The 16,818-nt window shown below is 41.8% G+C and overlaps 1 protein-coding gene and 1 long non-coding RNA gene across 5 annotated transcripts in view; one reads left to right on the top strand and one right to left on the bottom strand.

Annotated features, from left to right (window-relative positions):
• CD109 (CD109 molecule) overlaps nucleotides 1–384 on the bottom strand; it is a 70,773-nt gene extending 70,389 nt beyond the window's left edge. Inside the window, exon 1 of one of the 3 annotated variants that reach the window (XM_032104830.1) lies at nucleotides 188–384. In XM_032104830.1, the coding sequence (XP_031960721.1) occupies nucleotides 188–255 (68 nt within the window). In that variant the 5' untranslated portion in view covers nucleotides 256–384. The remainder of the gene's footprint in view (nucleotides 1–187) is intronic. The other 2 variants (XM_032104828.1, XM_032104827.1) reach the window with 2 other exon arrangements.
• Nucleotides 192–13,180, top strand: LOC116442150. 2 transcript variants are annotated; one of them, XR_004239417.1, is made up of 4 exons: nucleotides 192–277; nucleotides 1,264–1,414; nucleotides 11,868–12,003; nucleotides 12,898–13,180. It is a non-coding gene; the product is annotated as an uncharacterized LOC116442150 (long non-coding RNA). The 2 variants fall into 2 exon arrangements; XR_004239418.1 differs by lacking the exons at nucleotides 192–277; nucleotides 12,898–13,180 and adding an exon at nucleotides 456–564 and having other exon boundaries at nucleotides 11,868–12,104.
• Nucleotides 13,181–16,818: the final 3,638 nt, after the last annotated feature.

Genomic DNA, 16,818 nt, shown 5'->3' with positions numbered 1-16,818 from the left:
GCGGGTGCGCAGGACGGGGCACGGGCAGCGCTGCTCTGCCCGCTCTCGGCACCGGCTGCCAGGCGGGCGCCAGGGAGCCCCGGGAAGCGCTGCGCTGCCCGCGCAGCCCCCGCGCCGGGCGGGAGGGAGGGAGGGAGGGAAGGAGGGTGAGGCGTCCCGCGCCCCAGCCCGTCCCGGCCCCACGTACCCGGCCGCCGCGGAGCTGCAGAGGAGGAGGAGGAGGAAGAAGCGGACATCGCCGCGGGACCGCGCCATGGCTCTCCGTGCGCGCTGCCCGGTGAGTCCGCCGCTGTGTGCAGGGCCGGGGCTGGGGCTGTGGCCGGGCGGGAGGCGCCTCGGCGGGCGGGGGAGGGAAGGGAGAGGCGGCAGCTGCCCCAGTGCCAGGCACGCTCCGCCGGCGGCAGCCGCATGAGCGCCCGCAGGGCGTTCCCGGGGCCGGCCGGGGGAGCGGGGGGGCGGCCCGGCGGCAGCACACATCTCTCTACACAGAGATACCCACGGGTGCGTCCCACCTCCTCTCAGCCAGCGCTGCCCTATTCTGGGGCTGGTGCAGCTGGGAAACGGGTGAGATTCTCAGAACACAACACGCTACGAAAGCAACACCGACAGCAATGTTTTCTGCCTGCAGCTCGGAGCAGAGCGGCAGCCTGTTATGGGGAGCTGCCTGGTTAGCGACTTGGAGAGCCCCGGAGAGCCCGCTGAGGCAAGTTGGCCTGGGGCTCGGGCTCCGAGGCGAGTCGGGAACGTCTGGGTCTGAACAGGGAGAAGGATGCTGGCAGAAATTCAAGGAGCTTCGTAGCTAATTAAATGTGAATCGATTGGTAGTGCAGCTCTGGCTGGACTGTCCTCCGTGCCCAATATTTGCAAAATAAGGTCGTACCTACTTATAAATCGTAACCTATCTTTAGAGTTCAAAAAGGGCACTGAAAGCAGCTTGGGTAAGATTCTGTTCCTTTGGCATGTTCATTGTAACTGTGTAGACTAGACACATGTAGTGTTTGATTTGCCCAAATTCTTTCATCCCAGCACAAGTCTAATGCATTTAGAAATTATACCCAATTATTGATGTGTGCCTCTTCAGAAGTGCTGGACTGGCATCCTCTGCATTGTGGTACACAGCCAAATGCAGTCAGTTATAGTCGTAAACAGAAGCATGTTCTTATGAAAATCATATATAAACAGTAATGTGCATAAACACTGTGCTCTAATTGTATGCCAGGCAGTCATGCAGTCTTTTCACATCTTTTACATTTGATTTTCTAGGTTTTCATACATCTGCTGATTCTTTTTGGAGCACCACTCTTTGTGGAGACAGAAGAGAGGGTGCCACCTTTGTAGACCTGGGAAGGGGTGATCGAACAGCAGCCAACTGATGATTGCAAAATCAGTCTTGGCAGCTCCTCACCTGCAAAAGGTGCATGATAAGGCAAAGTTTGAGAGATGTTTGCTGTTGGTTTTAGTAATTCCTTGTTACTTGTGAGAAATAGCCAGGCAAGATGAACAGTCACTGTCTCTCCTTTTATTGAAGATTGGGAAAAAGACCTTACAACTAACACTGCATCGCAAGAAGCCCAGCCTCAGATGGCAAAGCTACACATAGTACACATGTCTCCATTCCCTGGCACTGAGCCAAACTGGCACTCCACCATACCTATCAAAACTAATCAGCTCTCTCAGTCTCCAAAACAAGGTGGTCACATCCAAACTTCCTATCAGGTATAGTCCATGCTAACCCCAAAACAGCAGGACAAATTGTTCAAGAGAACACTGTAGCCAGGGCAAAACCATGCCAAGGTCAACTTGAGGGTAGAGACAATCAATTTCCAGTCCCAAGAACATTTGCTGGCACTGTTTAATTCATTAGCATGAATGTAGCCTGAAAGTTCATTAGTGAAAATACTTACAAATGTCACAGATTTTGCCCAGTTGTGCAACAGTATTATGGACTCCCATTTTCCCTATTTTGTCCTAGGGGCTTACTAGTTCAAGATACTTTGGTATATGTATTTGATCTCTTCTTCTACAAAAATGCCAATAAAGGAATTCTACAGCAGAAAGTAAGAGAATAAATGGATTGTCAGTATTAGGGTTCCTTCTGTCCTGAATAGATTTAGAACAGATAAAAAATGGAGGAACAGAAATTGTTAAATTCCATTCTATAACAACATATAAGATAAGCTCTCAATTTCTTACACATGTATTCATTCACTCAGGGATATTTTCATAATTTCATTTCCAAACAGGATATACTACACTATAGGTACATGTAGAGGATTTTCATGGTTAAACATACCATTTAGAAATCGTGTGGTATGTAAGGATTCGGTAAGTTCCCAGTTGGCAGAAAACTTAAACACATATTAGCCCATTCAAATATAATGTCAAGAGTCATGTCTTACCAGCATCTAAACAAGGTCTTGATTTTCAAAAGTGCTCTGCAGCTGCTAATTTTCATTGTAATACAAGTTCTGGTTTCCCCAAAACACCACTTTAAATCCTACATTCTTTTATGAAATGTGGTCCTTCTTTGGTGCCCAAACACTAACTACTGTACGTGAACAGGGAGCAGTTTTACTGTGTGATGGCTCCCTCTCCCATTCTCCATTCAGCACCTCCCAGCTCTGCAATCCACAGCCCTCCAAACCCTATTCTTCAAAGCCTGTTCTATACAGTTCTTTCTGGAGAGAGGTTTACAGCTAATGCAGCTCATTTCAGTGGCCCTGTTTGCAGCACAGGCCCACAGCCCCAGAAGTGTGTATCAGTATAGGATGTAGATTAAAAACTATGGAGCATGGGCAGATAAGAAACAAAGAAAACTTCCAGCCCTATAGCCAGTGACTGCCTATAACTATACCACGTATCTCAAGCATACTCTGCACTTTTCTCTGCACACAAAGAAAAAAATTGGATCATGAGTAATTGGAAAATTAGCACAGTTGGAGAGAATTGAGCTAAACTGGTATCCCATTCATGCTCACTAAGTGCTAAGCTATTTGTTCTGTTGGATTTGACTTGGGTTGCAGGTAAGCATAACTGATCACACAACCCTACTGGTTGTAGGACTGTTACATTCCCCAGCACTCTGTTAATCTGCTCATTTCCACTGACAGTTGTCTATGCTAGGGTTTTGTTATGCAGTTATGTGTCACTGTTTGATTTAGGTCAGACTGGTAACTCAAACAAAAACAGTCACTGCTTCAGTGTGTGCTAAACTGGTCAAAATTAAACTTAGGGGTACTTAGTTATAACAAGCTTTTGCATACCCACTGGGTTCTGTTATAGAGCACACAACATTCTCAGCTAAAAAATTCCTGTCCATCCAGAACAAGCAGAAGGAACAGATCACATCAGTAGTTAACTAATCAGATCACATTAACTGTTAGGACATCCATGTTTTAACTAAAGACCTTAGCTGGTCTACACATTCAAGCCTGTAGAAACAACCATTTGTCATCATCTCAGACCTAAGTATGTTTTAAATGCCTCTTTCTGACAAACACCTGAAAGACTAATTTGTGCACAAAGATGACCATGCAAGGAAAATTTTTTTTGGAATATTAGGAATAAATCTGAAGGAGTATAACCTAGCCTGGAAGGATTTAATAATCTTCAACTGCTCCAAGCCAGTCAAGTGGATACAGTGGAGACACAATTTGGGAGGTAAAACAGGTTGCTCTTGTGTTCAGCATACCAACCAGAGAAGCTAGTTCCCTCTCTGTTCAATGTTCACATTTTGGAGTTAAACAGACACTACCAGACTCAAGTTTTACACCGATCTGTGGTACATCATCATTATGAAAATTCCACTTTTACCACCTTCACTGCTACTCAGGAACCTTATTTTTCTAATCCTTCATAGTGTTTGCAGACTTTACTGGCTCTGTTTGTCAAACATTATCTACAACACTGGCTGTGCTAACAACTATACTGTTACCTGTTTCTATACAACTTGATTTTAAGTCTAGCCAGAATATCTGTACCAGTACCAGCAGAAATCACGTCTCTGAGTTGCAGCCTAAGTATAGTCTAAATAAAAATGTGTTTAAATAAATACAGAAAACCAGAATGGTTTCTTAATGAGTCCAGCAAGCAACTTCTGCCTTGGTCAATTAGAAGGACCTCAGCACCTAGCAAGCTCTAGTAATTGTATGAAGATGGCTGGAAACATGCACAGCAAGTCTCTTCTTCGCTAATATCATGTGTAAAAAACTACTGTTATGGTAAGGGTAAAAACCTAAGCACTACAGTACTTAAAATATTGGGGAAATCTCCACAAAAATTACAGCAGTGAGTACTAGAATGGTCAATGCCCTGTGTCTGCTTTTAGCATTAGACAGTGAACTTGGATGGTCTGATATTCAACTGGATTCAGCAGGCACTCCAGATTGTGGTGAAAACAATATGTTTCCATGAAATGAGGCAAATTCGGGGAAATCTGAAGAGCTGTGTTATGTGGAAATTTGAATCAGAACATCACTACAGGCTCTTTCAGCATAATATTCTCTCTTCAAAAGCTTAGCCAGTTGCCTTATGCATCACTGAACTCAAGGCCTGCAGCAGAGCTCATTTAGGGGATGGATAAATCTTTTTATCAGTCTCAATAGGCTTTGGATGAGGTCCTAGCAGAAATTGTGATTCAGCAGTTTGTGGAACTAGGAAGGAAGCAATAGTCTGTTTTATCACTCATAGTGAGTGGACAAGAATTAAAGTGAATACTAAAAATAAGTGTGTGGAAGATCATTTGTGGTAGTAGGCGGGCACATTCCTTGCTTGGATGTAAGCCTGAAGAATTTGTATTTGCTGGAAAGTACTGACAGGAGCAGAGGCTATAAAGCTCTCCCAGAACACCTTTGATGCTGTTTCTGATGATGGAATGTGTCATAATGTTTTACACTACACTGTCAATGGGTGTGCCATGCACTGAAACTTGCCCTGAGCTATCAGGGTGGAGCTTTATGAAAATCTGGTGTACGCTACAATTAAGAATTTTTTTTCCTAGTAGCTGAAGACATTTTCACCCTTGGTGAAAAATGTTATTTGTAAATTCTCTTCCAACTTGAACTGTTACTGCACCCAGAGTAGTAGGATTTACCTGATCAAACATGGACTGTGCAATTGCCTATAACTGGTTATTTACATTCACTGGATGAACAGTGGTGTTGGCACTTTTCAGAACAGATTTGTGTGACTCATTGAAATACCAACATTTGAATGAACAGACATTCAAAAGCAGCCTTCTAGACCTATCAGGTGAATCCCATTCTTAAAGGACCAACTTCTATTACATTTCTAAACAGGAAATCAAGACAAGTAGTTGAAATATCTTGTTATTTCCAGAGCATGTAAGATGACTGTATCTTAAGAGTCCTCACTGAGTATTCGCCTAACCTAAAGAAAGACATTAATTCTAACAAGCTTTGGATCAGGCACTGTTTGAAGGTATCAGATTTTGTTCAAAGACTGGCATAAGAACCAGCAAGCTATGTCCAAAAAGGTGAAAAGCTTCTTCTTTATTAAAAAAGCATAGAAAAATCTTAAGATCTTGGAATTATATACTTACATTTTCATAATATTTTAATTTTTAAATATCTTTACACTTTTAAACATACCCATAAAAATATATGTGATTAAATCAGCAAGTACTATATTATTGCATTATATGTAGTATTATATATGGGCTTTGAAAAACCCCAACAAAATGAGGGACCTCATGGTTAAGACTTCATGAAGTTTTGAGAGATTCACTTTTAAAAATGAGATTCGGAAAGAAAAGGGAATTAAAGAAGGAACGACAAAATTATACAATGGGAAATGTGAAAGTCTGAGGAACAAATCTACAAGTGATACACGTAGGGATTCCTCATCAATAAAGATAATCCTCAATTACCAAGTTCCCTGGCCCTTTTGAAATAACTAAGCAGTGCAGAAGGACCATAATGGAATGAAAATGAGGACCTTGGCCCTTGTTTTTCCCAGAACAGTAGCTCTCGGCAGTTGATGAATCTCACAGAACGTTAATGAATTACTGTGAAATGACCCTATGTTCTTATGGCTGATGTGCAGAAGGTCCTCCAAAGTGTGAGTGAACGGGATAGTTGTAATAGGATTTTATGTATAGCTTCAAATGTCCATTGTAGGCAGCCTCAAAGTAGACTCTTGGCTTTATAGCAATCAGTGGCACTGAAATCACTGCCTTTAGAAAGGTCAGGACTCAAAATTGTATCCTCCACCTCACTCAAATCTCTGTAACTTTGATAAAGAACTGAGGGGCTTTTTCATTATTTGCTGTATTTAGCCCCTTAACTTTGAGTGATATGCTGCATCCTATCCAATACATACATGCAGAACATTTAGGAAGCAAGCTCATGTAATGCCATTATTTTATTTTAGAATTATTCTCTGATTGTAAAATGTTCAACCATACAGTAGGGGCATGTTAAAACATGTACAAACATGTCCTTTCTGTGAAAATGAGAGAAGTTAAAAACCTATATAAATGGTGACAGGTTGTCCTCAAAAATCTATTTTCCTAGGGCAGTATTATTTAAAATTATATGTGATGAAATGAGATTTACCAAGCTCCATTAATCATTTTACCTTAGTGACCTTATTCCCTTTCCTCTGAGGATTTTCAAAAGGTCAGTGTAACCCGTCTTTGTTGCAAATAAAGCCAAAACAGCCAAGAAAAACCTTATTTTTATTAAATAATTTAGTGTGGATTAACACTATTTGATTTTAAAGAAGGTAAAAATTCCCTGAGGATTTAATTATCTTAAACTATAGCCTATAATTAAACTGTAAATGTCAATTACAGGTTTTTAAAAAGGAACTTCTAAACCCAGTGTTTCCATAATGTCATAGACTAGTACATCACAGCACTCTGGAGTATGTGCATTCATACGCTGTAACTTCACTTTAAATTAAGGACATAAAAACTGGCAGATTTTGTAATGAATGTGTGTTTCTGTAATAGCTTTTATGGCATTCATGTACCCATAAAAAAGGTGATGTTAGTACAGCAGTTATCCCTGTAGACAGAGGCAGCTTCCTTTCAAAAGCAGACTCACCTGAGAGCAATTCATAGTGTAGACAAGACTCATTTCCCACATTTTACACAAAAGTAAATCAAGGTGTGGAGACAATGCCCTAAAACAACGGACTAAAGAGTTGTGTATTTTAATTCACCAGTCAGAGAAGACTGAGAGTTACCTTCATGACACTTCTTTCTTTCATAGAAAGAAAATGCCAGGTGCTGATCTATGGTAGAAAGTGTAAAAGGAACTAATGGTCAGGCAATTAAAGTCAATCAAATGCAAGTTAAAGAAGAGGCACATACTGTCAACAGAGTTTATTTTCCTGAACACACTGCTCAGGAAAGCTGTGGTTTCTGCTTCTTTTTATGTCTTCCAGTTAAGCCTGAATGCCTTTTCAAAAGTCTAAACCAAACAATGAGGCTAAATAGAGGGTCAGCTTGCTGAAATTCTGTATTCCATAACATAGAGATCAGGCTAGGCGATCTCCAGGCAGCTTGGCAAAAATCTGTGAGGGTGTTCTTGAGTCAAGGGACCAAAATCCTTTAGAGATGAATGTGTCCCAGGAAGGACAGAGCAGGGATCTGCTCCCAAAGAAATTAAACAGAATTGTCAAGAGGGAAAGAAAAGCACTTCTCAGTGGTGTAGACCATACTATTTCAGTCCTGGTTTTCTCCATCTTGTCACATCCAGAAAAGGTCAACACCGAAAAAAGAAAAGAAGACAGGATTAGAAGCAGCTGTTAAAATGAAAAGTTGTAGGATGTGATCTCTTGCAGTACAACTTTTTTTATTCTAAAAATAAAACCAAAACTTTCTGCTTGGAAATTGGTCAAAAGCTAAAACTGTGACATTTAAGTTTAGTTTGTCTGGTTTGGTTGGTTGTTTTTTTTTAACCTAAAAATAAAAAAAAAAAAAGGAAAACAAGAAATCTTTGCCTTTCCAACCCACTCCACTGTGGTATCAAGAAAAAATAGTTAGAGGTATGTAGACCTTAATTATATAGGTAAAATCTCTTAGAAACTCCATTCTATTTTAGATGACATCTATTTGACAATCACATATCATGAGTCAACCTCATATTACACAAATTGCCCCTTACAAAATCAGTCCCTGTAGTAGCTAAGATGGCTTCTACAGACAGAGCGATTAAGAATTATTTTAAAAACACACTCAAACTATTTATAAAACTTGCACAAAACTTTGTGTTTAGTTTTGACATAGGTAAACACCAGTTATCTCTCCCTGAGGAGTAACTCTTACCACATACAGCCTACAAGAAAAGAAGGGAGGGTGAGGAGTCTGATCTCAGCGATTAAGAAGGAACTGAGTAAAAGTTTCATGTTTCAAGTCACCAAATGTGCTACAGTCTAAATAAACTTAGCCCTAGAGTAATGCCACTGTAGGGTATTCATTCACACTGTCCAAAAAGCAACTGTTTGTTCCACTGCCAACCACCCACAGCAGCACTCATGTTTATTTAAATGAAGAGGGTGCGGACCCAAGAGCTACATCTTTCCAAACCTTGCTGTAACAACCGAACGTTTGGACATTGCTGTCATATGTTGGACACCTTTCTAAGGTCTCCTAGCTATGTTTTTAGGCTAAAGACTTGCCCTGTGATTTTGCTGACCACTAACAGCAGTTCTGGGAGGCTTTTCTTTTCCCTTTTCCCTTCCGTTTTCCCTTTTCCCTTCCCTTTTCCCTTTTCCTTTCCCTTCCCTTCCCCTTTCCCTTCCTCTGCCCCTGCCCCTTCCCCTTCCCTTTTCTTTCCCTTTTTTTCCCTTTCTTCTCTTTTCTTCTCTCTTCTCTCTTCTTTTCTTTTTTCTCTTTTCTTTTCTCTTTTCTCTTTTCTCTTTTCTTCTCTTTTCTTTCTCCTTTCCTTTCCTTCCCTTTCCTTCCCTTTCCTTCCCTTTCCTTCCCTTCCCCCTTTTCCCTTCCCCCTTTTCCCTTCCCCCTTTTCCCTTCCCCCTTCCCCCTTTTCCCTTTCCCCTTTTCCCTTTCCCCTTTTCCCTTCCCTTCCCTTCCCTTCCCTTCCCTTCCCTTCCCTTCCCTTCCCTTCCCTTCCCTTCCCTTCCCTTCCCTTCCCTTCCCTTCCCTTCCCTTCCCTTCCCTTCCCTTCCCTTCCCTTCCCTTCCCTTCCCTTCCCTTCCCTTCCCTTCCCTTCTCTTCTCTTCTCTTCTCTTCTCTTCTCTTCTCTTCTCTTCTCTTCTCTTCTCTTCTCTTCTCTTCTCTTCTCTTCTCTTCTCTTCTCTTCTCTTCTCTTCTCTTCTCTTCTCTTCTCTTCTCTTCTCTTCTCTTCTCTCTTCTTTTTTCTCCTCTCCTCTCCTCTTCTCTCTTTTCTTGGCAGTAGGTTACTTTGGATATTAAAAAACAAATGAACTATATTTAAAACACCTAGCGCACATGATGTTTTCCTGAGAGAGGTCACAGGATCACAAGACCATGGGAAAATTCAGGGCAGAGGACTCAGGAGGTTGTCTGATACAGCCTGCAGTTCAAAGCAGGATGAGTAATGAGGTCACAAAAGGTTTCTTGGGGCTTGATCCAGAAAGGTCTTGAAAACCTTCAAGGACTGAGACTGCATAAGCTGATGGTTGATGATACAGAGCTCAGGAGTTTGCAGTTGCATTTCTTATTATATCTGAAACAGATGTTAAAATTTTCCAACTGCATTTTACTTACGCTTAGTTGCAATGCTTATGTATTTTCATCTTAATTGTCATAAAGTGAACCACAACCAGGTTGCTGTTTTATTGACTGCAGGAACTACTGTTGTCTTGTTTCCCCTTGTCTGGTAAACTGAACTTTTGACAACAGGACTAACAGTTTTTATGCACTGCATAGTACAAAACACAGAATGAGACTTGGTGGTAAGGAAGCAGAGGGTCACTCTCTCAGCGAGGTCTGGCAGTACAATAATGTGTTGCACACCCAGGCACAAAGGATTATGTGATAGGCACCAGGCCAGGATTCGATCCAGCTGATATTCACCTTGTACATGGCCATGTGATTCCAGAAGTGATTCTGAGAAACATGGATGTGTTGACACCAGCTGAGTCAAGTCAGGGTTTACTCCCTGACATGGACCACAAAGAAAGTATAGATATATTTTATATATCTTAAAAAATTCTAGCCCTGGAGACATGGTCCCCAGCAAACAGAAGGAAGAATGTTTGTAAAGATATTTAAGGGACATATAAAAATTATGAAAGAATGCAGAAGACTTTTCCATGCTAGTCAGAAAGAACAGTTTCCTTTGGCTGTCTGAAGTGTAGGGTAAGATAAAAAGCAAGGTTCATGAAAAAACCGAGAGTTCGTAACGGGTGCATTGGCCTTCTTAGCTGACAATTTTAAAGGCTAAATTTAAAAATATGTACTACTTTCCAAACCCTGAGGTGTTGAGAGTGACAGCTGTGAAGTCATACACCGAAATCTTCCTAGGATTAACAACTGTAAAATAACCCAGAAAAATGTCCCAGAGAGATATCCTGAGGTGGGCATGGACATGGAGCCAGTTTGCAGGAGGGAAAAGACAAGGGCTTTTCAAATGCTCTGCCACTCCACAGGAGGATAAGGCGGGGCTCGCAGTGAGGTACCAGAGGCCCCCTGATGCTGGTATCTCTGAGGGATGGCTGGCTTCCACAGCCACAGAGTATTGCAGCAGTTTCTGTGCCCTGCCACCATGCAGCACATCACAGCTACATAAAGGCTTCTCAGCTGCAAACGACCCAGCAGTATGAGCATTGCTGAACAAATAGGTTCAGCCTTTTAAAAGCTAGCTGAACAGGGCCCAGCTCCTTTTCGCCTTCCCTCTCTCTCTCTTTGCTTCTTTCTCTTCCTTTCCCTCTTTATTTCTCATTTGTTTTGTAATATTCCTATTACATTTTTATGTAAAGTTTTTATGTACATCCTCTAGATGTAATAGCTAGGGATAGCTGCCAGCATTTGCAGAATAAAAAGCAGGTCAATTCTGTTATGAAAGTGTTATAATTACCATGGATTAGGCTTAGTTCTCAAGCATGGAGTGACAAATTTTGGTCAATGTTGTAAAAAAAATGCTTTAGTAAAAGGACACCACATTTACTCTTTCAAAATTCAACAGTTTTTCAAATCATTGTGAAAGGAGAAGTGTCTTTATTGTTGCAAGCAGCTTTGGTTCTTTTTGCTAGGCACACCTAGATACCAAACATCTGAGAATCTTCAGACCTACATCTTCCTTAGACACCTGCTGGTAAAAACGAGCAGAGTCATCCTCCATTTCCCAAATCAGTCTAAGGGTATCACACTGTCACGCACATTTCGAAGTCTCCTAGATTGACTAGGAGAATGCCTAGTGAATGCAAGAGACTGACAATGATTAAGTACCTAATTCACAGGTTCTTACCTTGACTAGCATATTAAGTTTCTTGAGCATAAAAAGCACATCATTCTATCCTGCATGATGGGTTCCACTCAGATTTCTGAGATCTTTGAAAAAATTATTTACTTAGTCACTGACAGGAGAAATACAATTTTCAGAATCTCTCACTTATTGTGCATAATTTCACATACCAGCACTTCTAAGACTATGTAAGGCTTTGCCAATGGAAATTCTTTTTTTAAGTTTTACCATTAACTTTCACCACAGAGTTTGCATTCAAAAAAGAAAACACTTTAGTGAGAGCTGCAGCGCATTCTTTGGCGGTTCCAGGTTTGACAAATCCAGCTACCAACCAATTTCCTGTCAGGAACAGGACACCACTATTGAGACAACCTGTGACATACCAGCATATTTTATCTTCATAATTCCATCTTTCATGACAGGATAATTCAGATTAATTTTGTTTTGCCACAGATCTGAACAACCTGAACATTGCAATATTATAATGCAGCACATCATGGGGGAGAAACTCTTGAAAGAATCATTCTAACCTGGCACCAGGCAGGTGTAAAGACATGGTTTTGCAAGACTGAGCCACACAGCTGAAAGAGTAAGTCCAACATGACTCTCCACTAGTAAAATGCTTTAAAAGCTAATGTTTCTATGGGTATGCATGTGCACTGGGAGAGGTTAAGTATTTACTGGGGATTCAGAAAAAAAAAGCATTTCTTCTCAGAAAGACCATAAAGGTATAATACATCCATAGTATATCATTCAGATGTGGAACTCCTTGCCACAGGAAACATGAATTATGAATTTTACGTGGATTCAGATGGCATAAAGTCTTGTCTGACTTTATGCCATCTGAATGTCAGGGACTATTCAGAACAGAGGTATCACATCCTGCTCAGGAATAGCCTGAGTCACTCATCAGTGTATTCAAACATTTAGAGACTATTCAGAGGATGTATCACCCTATGTTTGGTCTGTACAAGCCCTTCCCTCAGCATTTGCTATTGACTGCTGTGTTAGACAGGGTACTGTGGGGAAGTGAACATTGGTCTGTGTCAGAGACTGAAAATAGCTCATGCCTCAAACATTGATATAAAGTTTTGCTCATTATAAAGAAGCTACAACCGAAGAAGCGTCCCTTAAGAGTGGGACTTCGGCCTGAAAGTCAAACTGTTGATTAGATAAAGGGAAACACATTGTTCAGTCACCTCAGGCTGAGGGAAAGGTGTGCATCCACAAACGGCCAAAGCCACCTGCTGCAACTATCCCCAGTTGAGTTTGGGGTGGAGGGAGAGCACAGCTCACAGAAGCCAGTTTTACACAGACTCCCTCCAACCGAGGGGGGAGGAGGAGGTTTTGGGTGCATGGTGTAACCTCTGGTGAGAGGCAATAAACACCCATCCTCTGATTACACAAACTGGCCCAGCTGTGGAACCCCCAACCCCACAGGGCACATCCACGGGACTTTCACATGAGAGGCTTGGCCCCACAGGGCTGCACGTGGTGCAACAGACCCAGAGTCTGCTGTGAGAGACTGACCCCCCCTCCAGGGGGCCATGGCCGGACATGCCCACCCAGCCTGAGCATAGAAACCCATCGGACTCTGTGCCTTCTGAGGGGACCTTCACCACCAAGAAGACCAGCTGGAGAGGATCAACGGGACATCTTGGGGTCCACAGAGTGGTGATCTTTTCCTTATTCCCTGTCACTCTTTCTGTCCCCCCCACCTATTTTCTTCTTTCTTTCTTTCTTTCTTTCTTTCTTTCTCTCTTTCTCTCTTTCTCTCTTTCTTTCTCTCTTTCTTTCTCTTTCTTTCTTTCTTTCTTTCTCTCTCTCTCTCTCTCCCCTATTTACCATCAAATAAAACCCTTACTATTGTCACTGGCATATGGTCTCATTTGCACCTTAATTCGAACAGAGGCATTTCTAAGAACCTTAAAACTGGATCATAACAGTCCGACAGACCATTAGTTATTCCTCTGTTTTTATGAGTCCACAGACAAAAGAACTTCTCTTCACAGTGAGCACTCCAACATCCCCTAGTAGTCCACAGTGAAGTTTTTAAAGCCATTAACCCAGAAAATACAGAAATAATCAACAAAGCTTGAGGGGAATATACTCTTTTCCCTAAGGATATTCATGGCTTCTATACATAAGGAAACAACTATAGTTTAAAACAAAGAAGATTCCACAAAGCCCCAGTGCCTTGTCTTGCCTGAGGTTCAGCATTCACTGTAGTTACTAAATGCCACTGACAGAGGGGAAACACGAGACCATGTTTCCATGTACAGATGAGTGTTCTGAACAGAGGCCAGTTGTTTAATAGGAAATGTCCAGCATCATCACAACTCCCATTTCCTTTAGGAAGAATACCTATAAATGAGGGAGTCTAGACATTAAGATTACCTGTACTTCCAATCTGTACTTCCACTGGCTCATATAATATTTAGGTAATGCAAAGCCTAAGCTACTTCTCTGAATCTAGTTGAGCACAGCCATATAACCCAGAGGAGTACTTTGTAGAGGACACAATACAAGCCTTTCTTCCATATGAAAGCAATGTTGCTAATTGAGGAAAGTCCCAGGCTTTCTGCTGCCACGGCCAATGCCAAAAATTGAACAGCATGGAATGCCTCTGCTAACAAACAATAAGAAAAGCAGGCAGGATGGGTCTCCTCTCCCAACATAAACCCCCAGGCAAGAATGTCCATGGTGACAGGGAGCCCTGAGGCATTTGCAGCAGACGGAATATTTCCAGCCAGATGAAAACACATTGTACTCCCAGAGCCACATAAGCCATTTCTGATTTGGTCAGCATCATCTTATGCATGATTAAGTAATGACTTTGTATTCAGCTTTACAGTATGAGAACTGCCCAGCTTAAGGCATCCTAATTCTTTTCCTTTTTGATTGACTGCAACCTGCTCTCTTATGGGAAACCTGAGAAATGTTTTGCTTGGATGCATGTGCATATATTTTCTTGTCCAAACAATGTGATTCCTTAACTTTATATTCTTCTATTTTGTAAATTATCATTCTAAAATTTAAATATCCTTGTTAGGCATTTACAACCTTAAAATGCTGTATACTGTACTGTGTATAAGGAGACTTAGACAAATCTTCACTCACTGAACTCTATTTATGTTACTTTCAGTTATTTGAGAATAACTGGATGATTATTATATTGTGACTATGATCTGTATTTCTCTGCTCCTTTCTTTTGTTTATCTTGAAAAAACAACATTTCAAAAGTCAGATTCATTAAAAAGGTATAAAAAACTAAAGGTATCTTGTAACAGTTTTTTAAAGCCTGAAAAAAATGTGGGAACCCAGAAGCAACTTTTTTATTATACCCTGTAAAACTTAATAGGTTGACATAAGAGATATTATCTTGCTCCATGAGGAAATACTACAATTTAAGTTAGCATCACTGATCTATTTTCCCTGGCCACCTTCTTCATCTTTCAAGCCATTGAGTATATAGGTATATAGAGTTAATCAGTTTAAAATGCATTCCTACATCATCACAGTGTATCCTGTCTGCATTGTTGAATGAATATGAGAGCTTGCCCTAAAGGAGCCCTGGCACTGAGGGAACAAGGCTGGATTTTCTCTTAAGACGCAGTGCTTCTTTTCCCAACAGGACTTCAGAGGAAAGAGAGCCATCTACTGCTCTATAGGAGACATGCTGCAGCATGTCTTTTTAGATTGATGATTTGAAATGTCAGAGTGGGATTTAGGGAAGGAAGTGGAAACCTCTGCTGTTTTTCCTCTATGCTGTGGAGTCAGGTGACAAGGGAAGCGGGTTGCTGAGTAGTGTTGTCCACCACCTTCCCAGCCTATCACAGAGCACAGCTGCATCCAGAAGTGGAAGTAACCAGGGCAAAAGGGTTTGAATGCAAACAATTGTCATTTTTAGAAATAAAAATAAATAAAGTCCAAAAATACTGCAAATCCTCCACATCAGGAGGCTGCATCACAAGTATGACACAACTTGGCAGAGCACACCAACAACCAACAGAGAGTTCCTGGTAGGTTGGACAGAGGCAAACCACGCCCGTTTCCATACAACTACACACAGAGTCAGCCCCCAGGGTGTAAGGAATGACATTCTTATCTGCTGTGACAAAGGTCAACACTCGCCCCCACACTCCTGAACCTGTATTCATCAGTCACCTTTTGCCTGTGGGGCTGCAGCCTCACAATCAAGCTGCTTTTGGTGCAGCTGTCACTAACCAAGGGAGATTCACTCCACAGTGAGGGTCTGCAAGATCCGAGAAGGAGGCAGCAAGGCAGAGAAATCCATGCTCCTTGGTAATGCAAGGGTTTTCGGCACTATCCCATACTGAGAGTGTAGGTAGATTTAAAGTACAGCTTGCCTTGGGGAGAAGAACTAAGAGGTAAAAAAAAAAAGCAGACGTCTAGGAAAAGCTTTGTCCATCATTCCAGGCCCTGCAGCCCCTTGTCCTCCCTGTGTTATGATGAGAGGAGTCTATGGAGAGCTTGGGGTTCAGCCTGTGGATGGAAGTGATCAAACTCACCATCCTGTGCATGCTGCACATAGTCCTGGCCCACATACCCCTATACTTCCTTCCTCATGGGCTGGGTGCTAGTGCACTGGGGTCTCAGGTGGTATGTGCAGAAACTCCAAGAAGAGTATCACATGTGTGAAATGCAAAGCTAAAGTCTTTCAGTACTACAAACTAAATCACCACTACTCATAAAATGTTTGATACACGTTCTCTCTTTCTGTTTTCTTCCCTTCATTTTGGCTGTAAGAATGGCTTCCAGGTAAATTTGACTCACAGAAGACACTCAGGCTAAGTTTCAGAACCAGAACAGAAGCACTGATTTGCTTCATGTTTTCACAGAGATGTAATACCATGTGATAGGCACACAGCCACAGCTGTTCTATTGATACTTGCAAACTCATACATGTACCTTGTTTGAAACAATATACCTGAATATGCTGCCAGGGATCTTTTACATTCCTCTGTTTTCCAGTACACAGAATTTTCCAGGCAGTTACTTACACACCAGTAGGATGGCACAGGCATCTAAGCAATGCCAAAGCTTTCAGTGGATGACCAGCAGCAGCATCAAAATGACTCAGCACTCAGCCCTGGCAAGGCTAAGTGGAGGCAGCTCCCCTGTAGGGAAGAGCCTGTAAAACTTAAAGATATCCACTCTGTTGTTAGCTTTGACTGGGGCTGAAAAACACAGATTCCAAGAGGAAAATTACATATCCCATGATGCTGATTAATTTATATTGGTGCATTTTCACATGTATTCAGTAAGGAGACTGGAGCACCTTCCCTATGAAGACAGGTTGAGAAAGTTGCGGCTGTTTACTTGGAGAAAGTTGTGTGGAGACCTCATAGCGACCTTAAAGTATCTGCAGGGGGCCTGCAGG

Source organism: Corvus moneduloides, chromosome 3 (assembly GCF_009650955.1).
Source record: "Corvus moneduloides isolate bCorMon1 chromosome 3, bCorMon1.pri, whole genome shotgun sequence".
Lineage (NCBI taxonomy): Eukaryota > Metazoa > Chordata > Aves > Passeriformes > Corvidae > Corvus > Corvus moneduloides.
This window is presented reverse-complemented; position numbering and strand designations above follow the sequence as displayed.